This window comes from Pteropus alecto, unplaced genomic scaffold (genome assembly GCF_000325575.1).
Source record: "Pteropus alecto unplaced genomic scaffold, ASM32557v1 scaffold76, whole genome shotgun sequence".
NCBI lineage: Eukaryota > Metazoa > Chordata > Mammalia > Chiroptera > Pteropodidae > Pteropus > Pteropus alecto.
The window spans coordinates 9,493,157-9,510,784 of record NW_006443138.1 but is presented as its reverse complement, the minus strand read 5'-3'; the positions used below and the strand labels follow the sequence as shown (position 1 = coordinate 9,510,784).

At 32.1% G+C, this 17,628-nt stretch overlaps 1 protein-coding gene across 3 annotated transcripts in view; it reads right to left on the bottom strand.

The window, feature by feature from the left end:
- Positions 1-17,628, bottom strand: part of TRHDE (thyrotropin releasing hormone degrading enzyme) — a 336,531-nt gene that overhangs the window by 20,180 nt on the left and 298,723 nt on the right. For all 3 annotated transcript variants that reach the window (XM_015598568.2, XM_025041040.1, XM_006923754.3), the window contains 3 exons: positions 13,364-13,511; positions 11,440-11,537; positions 10,863-10,970 (listed from right to left, as the gene is read on the bottom strand). In XM_015598568.2, coding sequence (XP_015454054.2) covers positions 10,863-10,970; positions 11,440-11,537; positions 13,364-13,511 — 354 coding nt within the window. The remainder of the gene's footprint in view (positions 1-10,862; positions 10,971-11,439; positions 11,538-13,363; positions 13,512-17,628) is intronic.

The following is a 17,628-nucleotide window of genomic DNA, read 5'->3' as shown; positions in this document are numbered from 1 at the left end:
ACGACAACAGGAAATTATTAAAAGAAAAAACAATCTGAGTTCTGGAGAAAACGGGAATAGCAAGAGTAGATGAAAAAGTTACAAAACAAGCTAAAAGGCATATTTTGCATTGGAGATGATATAACTGAGAAAAACAAATACTATTATTGCAAGAAATTATGTCATCAGTTTTTTCTCACTTTCAGATATCATATATATATGCATACATATCACAAAACAATATATGATGCTTGTGGGACATTTTTCATCAACGTTATCACAATATTAGGTAAGTAATATTACAATATATTAGAAAGATTAATGAGTTATTTTCACTTTTATTTTGAGATAGAATAATTTACATGTATAGAATCAGTAGTCCTAAATCTTAATCGCAAGGAGAAAAAATAAACAAAAAGGAAATGTTGATGTTGTTGAATGAATCAGTGCTAATAGCAATGCTTTCGTTATTTTGAGAAAATGTGGAGAAATTTCATCTTTATAGTTGTTAGTAGTAGTTGCAATAAACCTTATGCTCAAACTAAACCTATCGGCATAATCTACTCTCTGTGAGTGAGTAAATGCGTTTTGGAAGCTGCAAATATTTTTGTCGGTGCTTCAACTCTGGCTTAGTAAATAATAATGATTACTATTATAAGCTTAATCAGCATTGCTCTCTGCATTACCCATGTAAATCTATATTCGCTTAGCACTTGTACTGTGATAAACAGTTCGGCAGTTAAAACAGAGCTATTCTGCAGCTATTCAATAGGCATATCTTTTGATAGATGATCCAAAAGTTCAGTCCCTGAAATTGTTATAATATTAGGCAAACAATAATACCATGATAGGAAAATTACTATTGGCAGAAATAAAGAAAAAGCCAATTATACTGAAAACAAAAAAAGTTAAATTTAATCAAGTCCCCTTCAAAGGCATACTTCTGTAAAAATTAAAATACCTTACAAAATACTATTGACTATTTACCTCTATGCATGGCTAGTAATATAATTTAAAAAAAAAAAAGTAAAACATCAAGAAAAAGCCAAAAGTTTTGGGAAAAGGAAAATAAGTGTATCATTATTTCTGCATTTTAAATTAGAATATAAAATCATTAATGCATTTAGATTACAAACTAAATGTGACTATAAGCAAATGAATAGAAAATATGCACTTACTGGAGTTACATAGCTCTTGAGGCAATTAAAATTCCTGCTACAACAAAAAGTAAATTGAAAATACAACCAGATTAAGACATTTAGTCAAATATTTATCCTATAGTGTACTGAACTGAGCTAGCATGTATTGAATTCTCCAAAGGATGAGGAAAAGTGGAACTTTTCGATGTGATTTCAGAGAGGTTTAAGAAAAAGAGAGATAATAATATAAGTTTATTCTATATTCAGGTGTAGCCACTACCTAAATAATCTTAATATATGACCTCTACTTATACAAGTATTAAGTCAGATAGTGATTATTGGTTATAAAGATTTCCAGTTTGACAAAAGAATTCACAACAGGATTAATTCAGACAGCTTACTACATTTCATGTTATTTTTCTTCTACATAGCTTTTCCCAAACACTTCTGCTTGGTACCATTCTCTAATCTTAGAGATTCCCCTTAAGCTTTGATGAAGGAGCATAATCAGTTAACTGGGATTTTCACTCTTCTCAGCAAAGAAAAACAAAACTGATTAACTGGAAAAAAAATTCACAAAACTTCCAGAGAATGTTCTTGGGTCAGTACAGATTCTGCCCAATCAGCTAAACTTTCTGAAAGTACCAAGACTTTAATCTTGAGAAATTATGTGGAGGAAGAAGGCCATTTTTATACCTTGTTCCTTCCACTTAACGTCTCCTTTCCTTCTTTGCCTGGTGAACATGTGTCTTTCCTGTAGACAGCAGGTCAGTTGTCACTGCAGGAATATCAACCTCACTGACAGGTCAAATTATCCTTTTCATATAAGTCTCCCCTCTGGTTCTCAATACAGTTAAAATCTTACAGTATTCATATGACATCTGATTAGACTTGATCTACCCCATTGGACTATAGCTTCGAAAAGGCAGAAACTGTCCTTTTGCTCTCTATTGGATCCCCATGGATGTAGCAGAGACTCAAGGTATATTTGGTACCTGAATCAAATACTGTTAAGAGTCTAAATGAATCCTACTTAACTAAATCAAATAGACTTGTTGCTATGCAAAAAAAAAAAAGAGAGAGCAACAATACTTTATTTTAGAAATAGAGCTAAATGATGAAATCCAAGTTGACTGCTAACCACATGTAGACTGGGGAAATTGGCCCTGCAGCACGGCACACATCACCATGAGGAACACAGCATGTTACACAATTTTTTTTTTAGCTTTAAAGAACTAGCAGGATAAATTGATAGTAAGATGTTAATGATGATGACATCTTTGATGGTAATTGTGAATTATTTCAGAAGCTCTTATACCACTTTCTGCTTTAAAGATTCTCACGAGCAATTTCTAAGTCTCGGTGCAGGCGACGATTCATAATGAGGTGACTGGCCATAACTACTGAAGTATAAAATTCCTAAGACAAAAAGGTGGCGAAAAGAGGGTAATTATACCTTAAGGATTTTTTCCAAGCATCTGATAAAAATAAACAAAAATATGTGCCCTCAAGTTTTGTATTGGGAGAAATTAGCTGAAAGTATGTTTTAAATCTGTATTACTAACATTCAAGTAGGTAATTCACTATATTATTTTCCCCTTACCTCAACGGATCTGTTATAAGAACATTTATGATGGAATTCACACACTGGGTGAATAAAGTTCTCTATTAACAATGCACTGACTGCGCAGGTGTGAAATAAGGAACTAGGCAAACAAATTACAGTGTAGAATGCTGTATTACCTCACGTGCAAGTAAAAATGTAGCTACTAAAACTATAGATTAATCAGCGTTAAGCTACTTAACATAATCCACTGAGAATATCAATATCTTCATAGCATCCTTCTTTAATTCTTCAAAATTGATAATTAAATAATTTCTAATATTCTGATTTTAAAAAAAGCAATTTTTATGCCAGGTATCGGTAGGAGGTAAAGGATACATGACTTGTAAAGGAAAGATTGACTAACATAGTAAAATAATGCTTAGAGTAAATGTTTAAACACAATTGAGAAAATCTTGAGAACCATTTGGAAACTAAGATATAAACTATCTGTTTTATAAGGCAAAATAGAATGCAAGTGGTTATATTTTTTAATGGGAAATCAGTTAAAGTAAAATTAAGAAGTGTGTAAGTTTCCCGGTACATATATAAAAATAAATTCCAGATGAATTCTTAGAGTGTATACCATTTTTACACATCTATAGCCTACAGATATATCTATGTCTTTAAATACAGATAAATTCTTTGTATTTATAGTGCAGAGGATTAATAATAAATGATAAAATATATGAAAATTGGTAGAGGAAATAAACAGCTTTTGGAATACACTGTAAATGTTAAGCTTCAAGGGCCACAACTCACGTCTGGATTATATCCAGCTATTCAGTATTGTGATTTCTCAGTTCTTAGCCTTGAACCCTCTCATGTTCTATTCTATCCCCAGACAATCTCATCTACCTCTTATTCTCTCCATTCCTAGTGCAATGGTCTTCAAAATAAGGTATTTGTTCCTCTGGGTGTAAGGAAAAACTTTTCAAGGAGTACCAAAGGATATGGGTAGTGTTGTGGCAATCAAGTTCCACATTCTAAACTTTCATATAGATATTACTCTTTTCATAAAAATCCTTCTCCTGTTTTCTCTCACTTTCCAGGAGAAGACATATTTCTCATTCACTCATCTTGTATCTTCCAAGGGTGCATAGCATGGCAGTACCAAATAGAAAATTCTAAATATTGATGTGGATATCTAAAAAATGAGATTTCAATTTCTTTAAATTCATTGGTCTCATAAAATTTGAAGAAGAACCTAATTGTTAGGTTATAATTAAAAGTATTTGGTGATAAATTACTGTGTGTTTTTTGGCTTAAAACTTGGAAAGATTTTAAAGAGTTGTGTTACATTGCTATAACAAAATACCTTCTATTACCACCAATTTATTTTTAATGAATAAGATTTCTCAGCACTTTAACATAAAAATATGAACAAAATTGATGGTGAAACTTTTTTCCTTCTAGCAGTGAGCAATATATATCTGTGAATATATAAGCTAGTTAGAAAAAAAGGCCAATCTCAATTTTTACTTTTATATTTAACAATTTTTATTTTCACACTTGAAAATTACTCATCAATGTTTGCAATGCATGTGTGTTGATCAATTCTGCACAATTAACAATTGTAATAAAACCCAATTAGAAAAAAATTTAACATAGGATTTTATGACATGAAAAAATTACATTTGTGTGTGTCTGTAATTGGTGTGTGTGTGTATGTGTTACAGAAAAGTATGATATGGTGAACCAAAAAATATTTTCAAGCAAAAATATATTATATTAAAATACAATTTGGGGAAAGAGAAAAGAAAAATATAAAATCGTGACTATTAAATATGAACATAATCATATTTTTAAATAACTAACGGTTTGTATAAAATAGCTTTACTGTTTTGATTTCATTGGATACATTTAGAGGTCTTGAAAGAATTTTACTTAAAAATATCTATTTACTACATACTAGAAGTCAAAGCTTTGCAATTATTTAAACTATTATGGAGACTTTTAGAATTAATTAGACTTTAAAATGTTATTTTAGGCAATTCACATGCATACAAGTTTGAGCCCTATCGGACTATTATAGTGAATTTCATTGATGCTTTTCTTTCTTTTACCCTTTATATCTCATCATTAACTCATCATTCTTCCTTCCTCATTCATGCTCAAATGTGTCCACTTCATTCCTATCACCAGCTCTCAAGGCTAGAAGTCTTCTCTGATCTCTTGATCTCATCCAATTCTCATATGACAATATCTCAGAAAACCACAGATGTCTTGGTTGCACTTCTCTGAGTTTCATTTTTAGTTTTGTACGATTATTACCACCTTCTATTTCCCTTGTACGTTTCTCTCTGACCTCACATCTTTAGGATGTGTAAGGGCATGAACCACATATTCTCAATGCCAAGCAAGTAACAGGGGTTGGCACTGAATGAAAGGAATGCTGCTGTCCAAGTGTCTAGCACAGTGCCTGACGCATCATAGCTGCTCAATATACATTTATTGAATACACGAATGAATGAACATATACCCTTAACTGTACAATCAAAAAGAGAACCAAAAGTGGACAAATTGTGAGGAAATTATATGATTTATGTTCATGTACAGTAAGTGTGAAATTTTGGACTCAGAGTTGATATTACCACTGGATATTTGGGGGCAATGGCCTCGCTTTAGAAATAAGATAGAGACTCGGAGAAATTAACTGACTTGATTTAGACACAGCTGTCTAATGACAAACCTGGGGCAAAGCTAATTCCTGACCCCAGCTCACTGGAGGTTTGGACAGCCCTGTCTTTTCCATTACTCCATACAAACTCCCTGCCGTGTTCACTTGTCTGGAAAGTGCCTATGCTGGTAACTGAGCACTAAAACATCATGTCTGGCTGTTATAACTTTAGCTTATTATTTACACTATTTATTTATAGTAGGTCAATTTATTATAAGAAGAATACAAAACACAGTGCAAAGAACAGAGCAAATAAGACCACGATAACTTGGAAACATGGACAATAAATTAGGATCTAAGTTTCAGGGGAAGAAAACATGAGGTTTCTAGACCAAACATATACAGACTGTGACAGAGTCCTTTGTACTGTGATAGAGTCCTTTACGTTCTCACATAAGAAAAGCAAATATTAATGGAGAGAGAGCAGGCAAAAAGGAGAGGAACTTAACTGAGGCTCTTTACACTGAGATAAAATGACCTATGGCTAATGGAGATACATGTGCCATAAATAGCAGCTGATTAAAGGGAGGGAAGAGAAAATAATATTTACCTGGAGGCCAAGACAGGCAGTATTCTTAAGCAGAGGGAAAAGGGCAAATGTCTCCCCACTCTTAATTGAGACTCTCTATGGTAATATTTTGTTTTATATTTTATGTCAAAGGTTACATCCTTATCCTCAAAACTTACAGAATAAGTCTAATGTTGAAGGCATTCTATACATGTTCTTTACTGTTCTATACTGTTCCTAGTTTCCCCACTTAAAATTTACACCACCCATTACACAGGGGTGGTCAGAACAATTAGAAGACAACTACAAAGATGATTAATGTTTATCATTACCTATAAGGGCCAGATATTATACAATCATTCTTTTACGTAACTCTTATGATATGTGGTTGGTAATATTATCACTATTTTTCACATGATGGAATCAAGTGATTTTCCTAAGACCATTTAGTGCAAGATCTGTAATTTGATCACTGGTGTCTCTGACTCTGAAGACAATAACTTTTCCCCACAGCAGTGGTTCCCTAAGTATGTTCCCCAGATCATCAATACCAGCATCATCTAGGGAGTTGCTATAAACACAAGTTCTCAGATCCCATTCTAATCAGTACTCTGGGGGTAGGGCCTAGCAAACTTTTTAATAAGTCACCCCAGTGACGCTTATGCATGATAAGATTTGAGAATCACAGGCTTATGCTATGTAGCACAATCTACATAAAACTATTACTTATACTCACTGCAGAGAGTACTTGAGATTTCTTGAGTATCTTTCTTAAAAAATTTTTTTAATCATTTTTGAACATATATTACTAATATGTGGTAATTTGACATGCCACCACAGAATCACCTGCAGTAGGATTAGAAAGCAGGGAGACTGAGAATAAAAGTCTAATCTAACACCTATTATATAAGCTTGGCAAGTTACATAATGTTTAAGAATTTTGGATTTATCTTCTGTAAAATTGAAAATAAAAATGATGAGATCATGTACAAAAAGCACTTTAGTTCAAAGTCTGAAATGTAATAAATACTCAACAAACTATATTTAGTTTTCATTATGATTATCATTTTTAAAGACAATATTAATAACATTATAATTAACTGTATTAGCGAAGCTTATGTATTATGTATGCTGCAAAGCTCCAGAGAATCTCCTCTACTTATAATTTTTACTGTAAAATGGACTTAATTTTTCTAGTTTCAAAGTGAATTTCTAATTCATTTCAACTCAGTAAACATTTTTGATTTCCCACAATACACAAGGTACTCTGTTGTTTCGGGATATTTTTTAAGTGCAGTGAAGATACTAGTTATTAATTTATATGTTAGGAAATGGATATCACTATCTATTGAATAAATTTTTTAGTTAAATACTTTAAATCTTTACTTGGTTTCAGCTTCTAGCTTTAAATTGGATACTTTAACATTATTTGAAAAATAATACATTGTCACAAAATTAAAAGTGTGTTATTGTGGACAAACATTTAATTTCAGATTAATTTTTTTTTATTAAAAGAAAACCTCATATTAGCATATTGTGATCTCTGTATAGTTAACTGTACAGTCTCAACAGTGTTTTAATACAGAGATTTTCAAATAATAATTCACCTGCAGTAATGATACATTCCTTATATTTTACTCAGTGAAGCTTAGGCCAATTATTCCTTGTTTATTTGTACCAACTAGTGAAAGAAACCAGTATCTGTCCCTTGTATTATGCTTTTTATATATACAAAAAGGCTAGCATCTTGTGTATGTCTTTTTTTAAGAGTGAAATTTTCAAGTCTCATAACCTCCTCTTGTAGCTCGTGGTTTTCAAGATCTTTTCATCATTTGTATTGTTCTTTACCGAATGCTTAGCGATTTGTCTCTTTTCTGAAATGTGGTGTCTGCTGAACTTAGTCTCCAAATCACAGCCTAACAAGACCTGAATGTAGCCCAATATGTTTTTATGCATGACATCACCATTACAATTCAACACACTGCAACATTTGAATATTTTAACAGGGATCAGAATGTTGACTCATTCAATTTATCATCCACTATAATTCTTGAATTTTACTCTGCTGCAACCATCACTAGCTTTTCATTGCATTTTTTGCTCTGCATCAACTTTCACATCCATTCCATTTTTCTAAACCCAATGTCACTGATTTAACCTATCTCCCTAGTGTATCAAGATTAGGCTACATAGTACCATAGCACCCCAATAATTTACAATCCCTGCTATATCCATGACTCTTTGGCCTTTGGATTTATTGGTATAAATATATCACATCTCCAAAAATATTTTATAAATATACTACTACATTACCTTTGGAGGTTTTTTTAGATGATTTTTAAGTTTCCAGTTAAGTTAAAATTCAAGCAAACAAAGCTGTCTGGTCTGTTGCTTCAGGCACATTTAAAAAGAAACCTTGCCCTCCTCTTTATTGAGTCAATTTAAGAAAGTTAAACTCAAAACCAACTACAGGATTGCCTTATTATTTTATTATTAAGCTGTCATGCAAAAAATATTGATGAAATCTCTGATCTTCACACCTAGGTAGCCCATTGAGCATCATGTATCCTCACTGCAGGAGGTCACTTGTATATGCTGGGTATGTCATATGCTTGGTTGAACAAACCTTAGTAAACACAGAGTTAGTTTCACTTAGCATGTTTACTTGCCCAGTTACAAAAGAAAGCAAAGCAGGTGAATATAAAAATGATGAAGGAAATAATAAAAGAACCTGAAAGTATCAGCCCCAAATTTCAGTATTTTACCACTAATGAATGGCAGAATTATCAAAACCAAAATGAGCTGGCACCTTATAAATGAATATTCATTTATAAGGCAATTATGGAAGTGATATTTTGTTCAAATTTATAAGTCAAAAAATTACTACACTCATTAAACTAAACATCAATCCATATACCTTCCTTCTGCCTGGAATCCCCATCAACCCACTTTGCATATTCATACATATCTACCCCTTCCTTCATTCAGGCCTTGTCCATCTAACAGAGTCCTACTCATCCTTCATGAGGCAGAATGTGATTCCTCCAAGGCAGTAATTCCTCCCTTCTTTGTGTTCACAACTGCCCTAAGCTTAATTCTTCCTTCAAAGTACAACTATTTGTTTATAGTGCTGTATCTTCTATCAATTTTGAGCTCTGCCTCTTTTTGTTTTCTAGCTACCAACTGGCATTGAGAATCACTCAATAAAATTTTGTTAAATACGTGAATTATTTTAATCATAGCATTTTTCCAATAGCTAAATTTTAAAATGTAGGAAGTAATATTGGGCTTGAAGACTCTCTAGAGAAATTATGGTGATGACATAGTGTAAGTCCAATACTAGTAAATGGTAAGAATACACAATAACATGGGTAAATTCATTAAAGGGTTAAAACAAACTATCATCTCTAAAAAAAAAAGCATGAATCTGTAGCAAAATAGGACAAAGAAATAAATAAAAAACAAGGGAGAGAAGTAGAGACAACAATCTTTAAGTGATATATTTCACCTTTTTTTCCCCATATGTGTATAGATTATGTATCTTAATAAAAGTTTGCATGTATTGATTTTGGGCAAATGCTTATGATTTCACAGCTTAAATATATGTATGTGATAGAGTTAAAGGAGGTAGTAAAAAATAGGAAATAAGTTTTTATAACATTTTAAGTTTAGGTTTTCAGAAGATTTAGCAAAAAAAGATTATCATTAGCAAAAGTTTAAATAATGAAGATTCTTTAGTTCTAGAGAAGACTGATGACAGATTTAATCACTGCTTCAAGTATATGATTGATAAATTGAGAGATGGTAGTGATAAAATAATTCCTTCTTGGCTCAGTGTTAAGACCAGAAATGATTAACTTAACTTAAAGGGCAAATGAGGAAATGCTGGAGATGAGAGATTGTGACAAATTACTAAGTAATACAGTGAAAGATTTCCCTCACAGATTTTTTTAAGAAGAATGGCTACCTTTTGATTTGGAGTCTATGCAACATTTAAACCTAAATAATTCTCAACAAGACCACTACCAATTTGTTCCATGGTAAGTTACACTCTCTGTGGTTCTCTATGTTCATTTAGAACAAATCTCTTTCTCTGTAACCCATGGGGTAATCCCAGCCACTCATATCAGGGACAGGTCCATTGCGGCACGTAAAATAGAATGTTCTGAACAAAATGCAGCCTAGCTCCTCACTCTTCTGATCAGACTCCCCTTAACACAGTGGCCAAAGATTGGAGAGGAGTGATTATAAATTACCCAAAGTGCGAAAAGCAATGGAATATAATGGTCCTTAGAAATACATAGATAACTAAGAAGGTTTAAAAAACTGTAGTAAGAAGATCACTAATGTTTGATTTTTTATGTTTAATATTCTTTTCATTAACATTAATAAGTGACATTTAGTACAATAAGTAATTCTATTAAGTACTTTTAACCCCATATGTATTAAAATACTGCATTGTGAAAGTCCAAGATAAGATACAAGTTTAAGGTCTCTGTCAAGAGTCACTTAAAGAATAAAGATCTTTTTTGTAACCTTTTTGTTTTTAGTTTTTAATATTAATATTTACTATGATATTTTATTTATATCATATGCTTGCAGTTGTTTTATGAACAAATACCACAACCTTTATAAAGAACGTCAGAGTTCGGTCTATATTTATTTTGTTCTCATGGAAGAAGAAAGCCATCAAAATTTAAAATAAATTGACACTTTATATGTGAAGAATAAGGGCCTAGATTTAGAAAGTTATTTTAAAACTCAATAAAACATTCCAAAGATCAGTGTATTGTGGCTTTCATGCTGTTTCTTTGTATGCTGTGACCCTGAAACCAAGTTTTACAATGTTTTTTCTTGTCTTGTTTTTCTCTGGTTGATAAATGGAATGCATCCACTGAGGCTCTGAAAGCAGTATTATATCATATCAAAAATACAGGATTTGGTTCAATTTACCTGTTCCTGTTGCTGGAAATCCAATCTGAAATAAGTGTTGATGCCTGTTGGTGACAGTGCTTGTTACCAAAGCTGCATGCCAGCATTATAACTTCTCTACGTAGTTCTCTTATGTATCATCAAAAGGGGGAAAAAAATGAAAAAGCAGTGTTAATATCTGGTGAGAAAGGGTAACTCCTTACATTACATTACAGTAGATAAGCAAATAATTAGCACGAAAATACTTTTCAGATACGGAAATCCTATTGTTTCGAGTAAGAGACAATGAGGCAGAGTAAAAGTTAATTATACTGAAAATTTGCTCTGGAAACAGTACTAAAGTGAGGGGCACGGGTTCAGATCTCAACTATACCAATAAAAGCAGATCTTAAATTAAAACATGGCAGGGAAATGCTTTTGTTCTCAGTACCAGGTGGTGGAAACTACACTGCCCATCAGCAGTCCTCTCAGACAAGGAAAATGAAAGATGCAAAATGAAAGGATGATTGCTTCATGCTGCTAAAGTCTCAATGGTGCTAGGCGTATGTTACCGAACAGCTCTGAGGAGAAAGAAGCAAATAAGAAAATAAAACAGTACTCATGTTGGTAGGATGCTTGAACAAGAGATCCATTAAAATTGTTTTTTGGCCATCCAAGCTTGATGTATGTTGTCGCAACTTGCTTTAAAATATATTCCTAAATGGAAGGTAGGAGAAATAAAGAAAATGTCAGTTTCAAACCTCTCCATGCTGACAATCAAAATTAAATAATAAAATTAAAATATTTTTCTAAATGTACTTACTTGAAAATATCAATAAAATTATGGGCATACTAATGATCTATTATAGTTTTATTCAATTTAGAATTCAAATACAAAAAATAAGAATAAAATACAATTGCATGGTGCAAGTCTACTCTTCTTATTGAACAATAAAGTAATTTGCACTATCACGTATTTTAGATGACAAATTTTGTAGCAAAGCAAGGAAACAGGAATATTGATGACACACATACAAATATACAAATGTAGATACAATTTATAAAAATGAGCACCTCATATTTATGCATTTTATGCCCATAGAGCATATTTAATGTAAAACTATTATGTAAGTCCAGCCAAAAGCCTAGCATTGTTGAACCTGACATGTACAGAACATTCTTCAGTAAAATAATATGGTTTTCAAAAGTCAGTAATACATCGAGATAATGATTTAAATATCAGTAGCAAGGTAAAATATGCTCTCCTCACTTTAATGTGGTTCTAAATTTTGTCAAAGGAATGAAAGCACTGAAATTATGGTAAAAGCAATTCTTAACTTTTACTGAAATTGAGGTGTCTGACATGATATACTAAAGTGCAAATATATACAAAATGTATTTTACCTTTACAAAAGTTTAATACTGCAGTGACTCTATGTTGAGAAAAGAGAAATGTAATAAGCCTTCTCCAGCATATAGGAATCGTACCATAATTTCGTTGCATGTCTGTTTAAGGGCTGAGACAAAACTAACAACAGTAAATAGTCAAGAAGCCAGGATTATCGCAATTAAAAATAAATAAATAAAAGAGGTGCTTTCATATAGGCTTAGGATAAGATAAAAAGAAACTTTGATGGCCATCGGACAATATAGATGGGTCTCATAAACAGATTTGTATTAGATCTGGCCATGATAATTCCAAATGTGTAGGTTAATTAGCAGAGTCAATATGTCATAAAAAAATAGAATAACTGTGTAAGACATAGGGTAGACTCTTGAAATAACTAAATGAAAATAAATAGTGTTCAAACCTGATTAAAAGCAGAGAGATACATTCTCATATGCAAAGCCTTGCTGGTGATAAGAAATTTAGGAATTAAAAGCTCATTAGCAGTACTTAATCCCAATCTTATTCCAAATGATTATTACATTAGATTAGGTGCTGTCAGCAGTGTAATTTTTGTTCAGGAGGCTTCAAGTTTAGGAAATCTGGTCAGGTAACATTTTGGAATGTTTGTCATGTCTTCATGTCTATTTGGATTATCTGTTGTTTGCTTTCTTGTGTCCCTTTGGACCTAATTATGAATGGGCTTTTGCCTCAGTGTTGATCTTATCCTTGTTAATTAAAGAAGTGAATTGAATTCACTATGCCCTTTTGGATAAAAATAATGACTAAAAATCTTTACTGAAACTGTCTATATTCTGTTAAGATCTTTGCGATCCTCTACCCAAGTTAAATCCTTGGTGAACATAGAGCCCTTAACTCTTGGAAAGTAAGTTTGAACTTTAAGAATTTGCTATGTATATTTGCTCTTCAATTCTGAGGCATTTAAGCTTAATTGACACTTTTAGGCCAGAACAAAAAGTAGCTTGTATAAAATTTCTTCTTCAAGTAATTGTCATCAGTGTTGCACAGAAAATGAGGACAAAAATAACACAAATTAGAAAGAATGACTATAACTCAGAATCAGCTGAATAAAGTAGATAATGAGAAAATAGTTTATCTTCTGAAAATAAGAAAAAAAGAAAAAATATATTTTTACATTGAAGACATTGTATTTCTCCATGCGGTCCAGTAATTTATCTAGAGGATAAAGAGCTCTGCTGGCAGCATGCCAAGGAAGAAAATCCTTCTCCTCAGACAGGTATCTGATAATCTCCAGGGGAATATTCTGAGGCAAATAGCCAGCTCTGCACAGTCAAAAAAAATTAATGTTAATTACATACAGAAAATGTACACGATGATACATAAATGAAGATTTTTACTTACGCAAATAAAAGGCAGAAAGTAAGATTCATCACAATATAAGAAATCATACTCAGTGCTATAAAAATAAAATTATTCACATTTTAAATATAGTGTACTTAGCATGCTAATGTTCCTTAATATATGGAGTTGGAGAGTTCGAAATTCATATGAACACAAAAATATCAGAATGCATGCTTTTAAGAAGAAAAGAATTTTAAAATTTGAATAAACTCAACTCTAGGTATGTTCCTTCACAGAAACTCTTCAGAGGTCACAAATAATTGGAAATAATTGATTCCTGAAATGAAATTTTCTTTCTCAAGGCATTCTCTTTATTTTTCATGAAGCTCTGTGTAATAATATTTAATACGTATTGCTTTCAAAGTCACAATCAAAGTGGCAACTTATAGTTTGACTACATCTAGGTTACCTTACAATATAAGTAAGCATTTTTCAAACCTGCCTGTTAAAAAAAATGCTTTCCATAACACCTATGAAAATCAGAGTTAGATTGTAATAGAGTCCCAATACAAAAATGTGAAAAGAATAGACTTTTCTTTTAAACTACATGCTACTTCACCTTGGGGACCAATGTCCGATTCTTTGAAAAATATGAAGCTGCACCTTTCTAAAGTATCTAGACACTTGTTGCCTGTTTTTAAAGAGGGTATATCCAAAAAAGAAGCCAAAAGAAAGTGTGTATCTCTACTCACCAGTAGATAGCATATAAAATACTTACAAATCAAAGCAATATAAATGACAATCCACAGTACGTTAAAAAAATGGTCTTAGCCTCAATGTCCCTGATGCATACATATAATAACATTATATATTTTGCTGGATTTCTTTACATTAATAATCAACTGAATGTAGATGTTTAACACAGCGAACAGGTAAATGTAAAAGGAACCAACATCTGGTTTTCTCCTTTATCTACATTTCACACTATTGTTCTTTTGTAGCATCGCAAAAATAGATCTTTTTTTATTTGTGTTTGGTAGAAGACAGACAGGGAGGGAGCAAATCCTTTTTTCATGTTCACTCAAAATAAATTTGCCAGATTATTTAATCCTTACTCAATACGATAAGCAAAACTTTCTCCACAAATGAATATTAACTTGCAACTGTGTTTATAATGTTCATAATAAAAACTATTTCTGAAGATGGTGCTTCAGTTTTTCTTGAATTAAAAAACAGCATGTGTCACTCTAACAATTTTGGTTCACTCGTGATATAATTAGAAATTATTTTGTAAAAAATTACCTTTACTCCCCATTCTTTAATTGTTTAATGTGGACGAGTCTAAGAGTCAGGACTTGGATTTAGACAGCTGATATAGAGTAAAGAAAATAAAGCTAAAGCAACCTGATAGAAGTGCCAAGTAATGACAAGGTAAGTAAAGAGAAATATTCATTAAACAGAGCTATGGAACAAGTTCTGTTTTGAGTCCTTACAGTAAAAATTGCTAACAGCTCACCAACACCCATGCTCTCTTTTATGTCCTAGCATAGACTATAATTCATATTTTCTTTCTTAGGTGTGGTCATGTGATTAAGATCTAGCCAATAGAATATGAATATTCTTCAATGTCAAGGTTAGCCCACAGACATTTCTCATTAGCTCCTTTAAGTTCTTCCCTGAAATGAATTTTCCAGGGTGACCTTGAAACTCTTATATTGAATATGTGAGAAACTCACCTGGGTCTCTGGGTGACTGCATGCCCAAGTACCACTTCTCACACTCAATTCTGTTATGTGACCAGGAAATACACTTCTATTGTGTTCGATCTTAACACAAGTTTGGCGGTACTTTTTAAAGCAGTTAACCTTCTCTAATGCAGCCCTTCTCTAATTCAGTCCCTAGTCTAGAAAAGAGATTACACTCAAATTACCCTCATTTTGTGTTATTACAAACATATGTAAGTAAATTACCTACTACATAATTCAATATACTTGCCTTTAGCTTACTAAATCAAAAGATGTATCTATATTCAATTGGACAAGAGGATAATCAGCTTCATTACAAAATTAAGACTAGTAAGAGATAATCTTGGTGAATAAGTTACCTAAGTTTAGATATGCATTTGTGCAATTGCCTAGTAATGATATCTGTGATTACTACTACAGATAATGCAATAAATATAGGGGAAGTGTGTGGAATCCAATGAATGGAACACTACATTAGCTCAAAATCATCAGCTCAGTAGGGAGCACATTTAGGGCCTGACATTAAAATGAAGTTTCCCTAAATTTGCATCATCACAGGGAAACACTGCTAGCAAAATGAGGGGGAATTAGCAAATTAAAAAAAATTACATCACGTATAATTAAATGTATTTTATTAATATTTTAGAAAGACGAAGTTAACATATATAATCTCTACTGTTGGGGTGGGGATGACATAAGAAATGATTTAGGAATCAAAGAAAAAACAATGGGGAGGAGAAGCAAATGTTAAAGAAATAGATAAAAATTGCCCATATGCAGCTACGTGGTTCCTCTTCCCATCCCCACCACACCCCAAACACACACAAACCCTCCCCACTTTCTTCTCTAATTTATAGGAGTTTGCAATAAAATATATCTTTAGGCATACAAGAGATAATTTTTTATATGAAGGAAATTAAAACCAGACTATATTAGCTGATGTGGCAATGCTCTGATCTTAATTGGCTTTATTTTCACCTAAGATCAAAACCACTTTTTAAAACCTTTCTGAATTCCTGGGAATGTTAACTCAAATGTAATGAGATGAGTGGCTTATACACAAATAACATATTTTACTGAGTCTTCTTTAAAAGCAATTGGTTTCTGACTGCTTGAAACTTATGAAAAAATAAAAAGCACAGTCCTCAGACTCTTCAGAGCATCACATTCTAGTCTTCATTAATTGAAAATTTATTTAAAGCAATAAAAAGCCTACTTCATATTTTACAATATATGCAGAAGACACTATAACTGTCCCTTACAACATAGATTTTTTAAAGAATTGCTGAAATGCTTAATTAAAAAGTTTACTGTTTCATTATTATTCTTGGTTATTCATTATTAAAAGACACTTTTTTTATGTGCTCTTTGTAGAAAGATCCTATGGCAGAGATTGGAAATTCCACCAGTCCTTAGAATACCAGTGGGAAAAAAAAGAAATACATGGGGGATGTATCTCTGTCAATCAACAGTCCATTTGGTCATTTCCTAGAGAAAATAAATATATAATTCAGGCATTGGTGAATTGACTTCAGCAGAGACGAAAAGTTACTTACATGGAGCCCCATATAATTAGGAATGTGAAAAGTTGCACCAAAAAAAGTTCTAATAGTCCCCCTCTTCCTGCTCATTCTCTTCCTGGAAGCCATCTACCAAACTGACTTAGGCACTTATTTCCTGGCCTCACATAACATCTTAGTTACACCTCTATTCATACTAATTATCATAATATTAATTATAACTTTATCATAATATTATCTTTCTCACTCGCTGGCCTTAGATCTTTAAGGAAATGATGCATGTTTTACCCATCTTTTTATCCTCATTGCTTAATACAGAATCTAGCACAAAATAGGTACTCAATAAATGTTCCTTCACCTAAATTAATTTAATTATGGCAATAATGTTCTTAATAGTTCTTAAAAACAGGAGCAGTTTATAAGTATATTAAAACAAACATACCCATAATTTTCTAAGGTTAAAAGATACCAGCAGGATGGGAAAATTCTATTAGAGTGATATTTATAGTATTTTTGCACCTCTTCTTTATTAATGATACAAGATAAGAAGGCCACTACTATCTAACCAATAGCTTTGAATAAGCTAATCTACAACAAAATAAAATAGCTTTATGGCTAGTGAGAAAACAGAGACTGTATATAAACATCTGTTCTTTTCTCTTTGATTAGCATTTATTTCTCCACTCTCCTAGAAGCAACAGCCTTATTTTATACCATACATTTAAATAAATTGGTAGAGGGCTTAGGAATCTCTGTTTCCTAGTCGGTAAATTGACAGAGTTGATTTATGATCTCTAGGGTACTTTTTCAGTTAATATTAAAAATTAAAAATA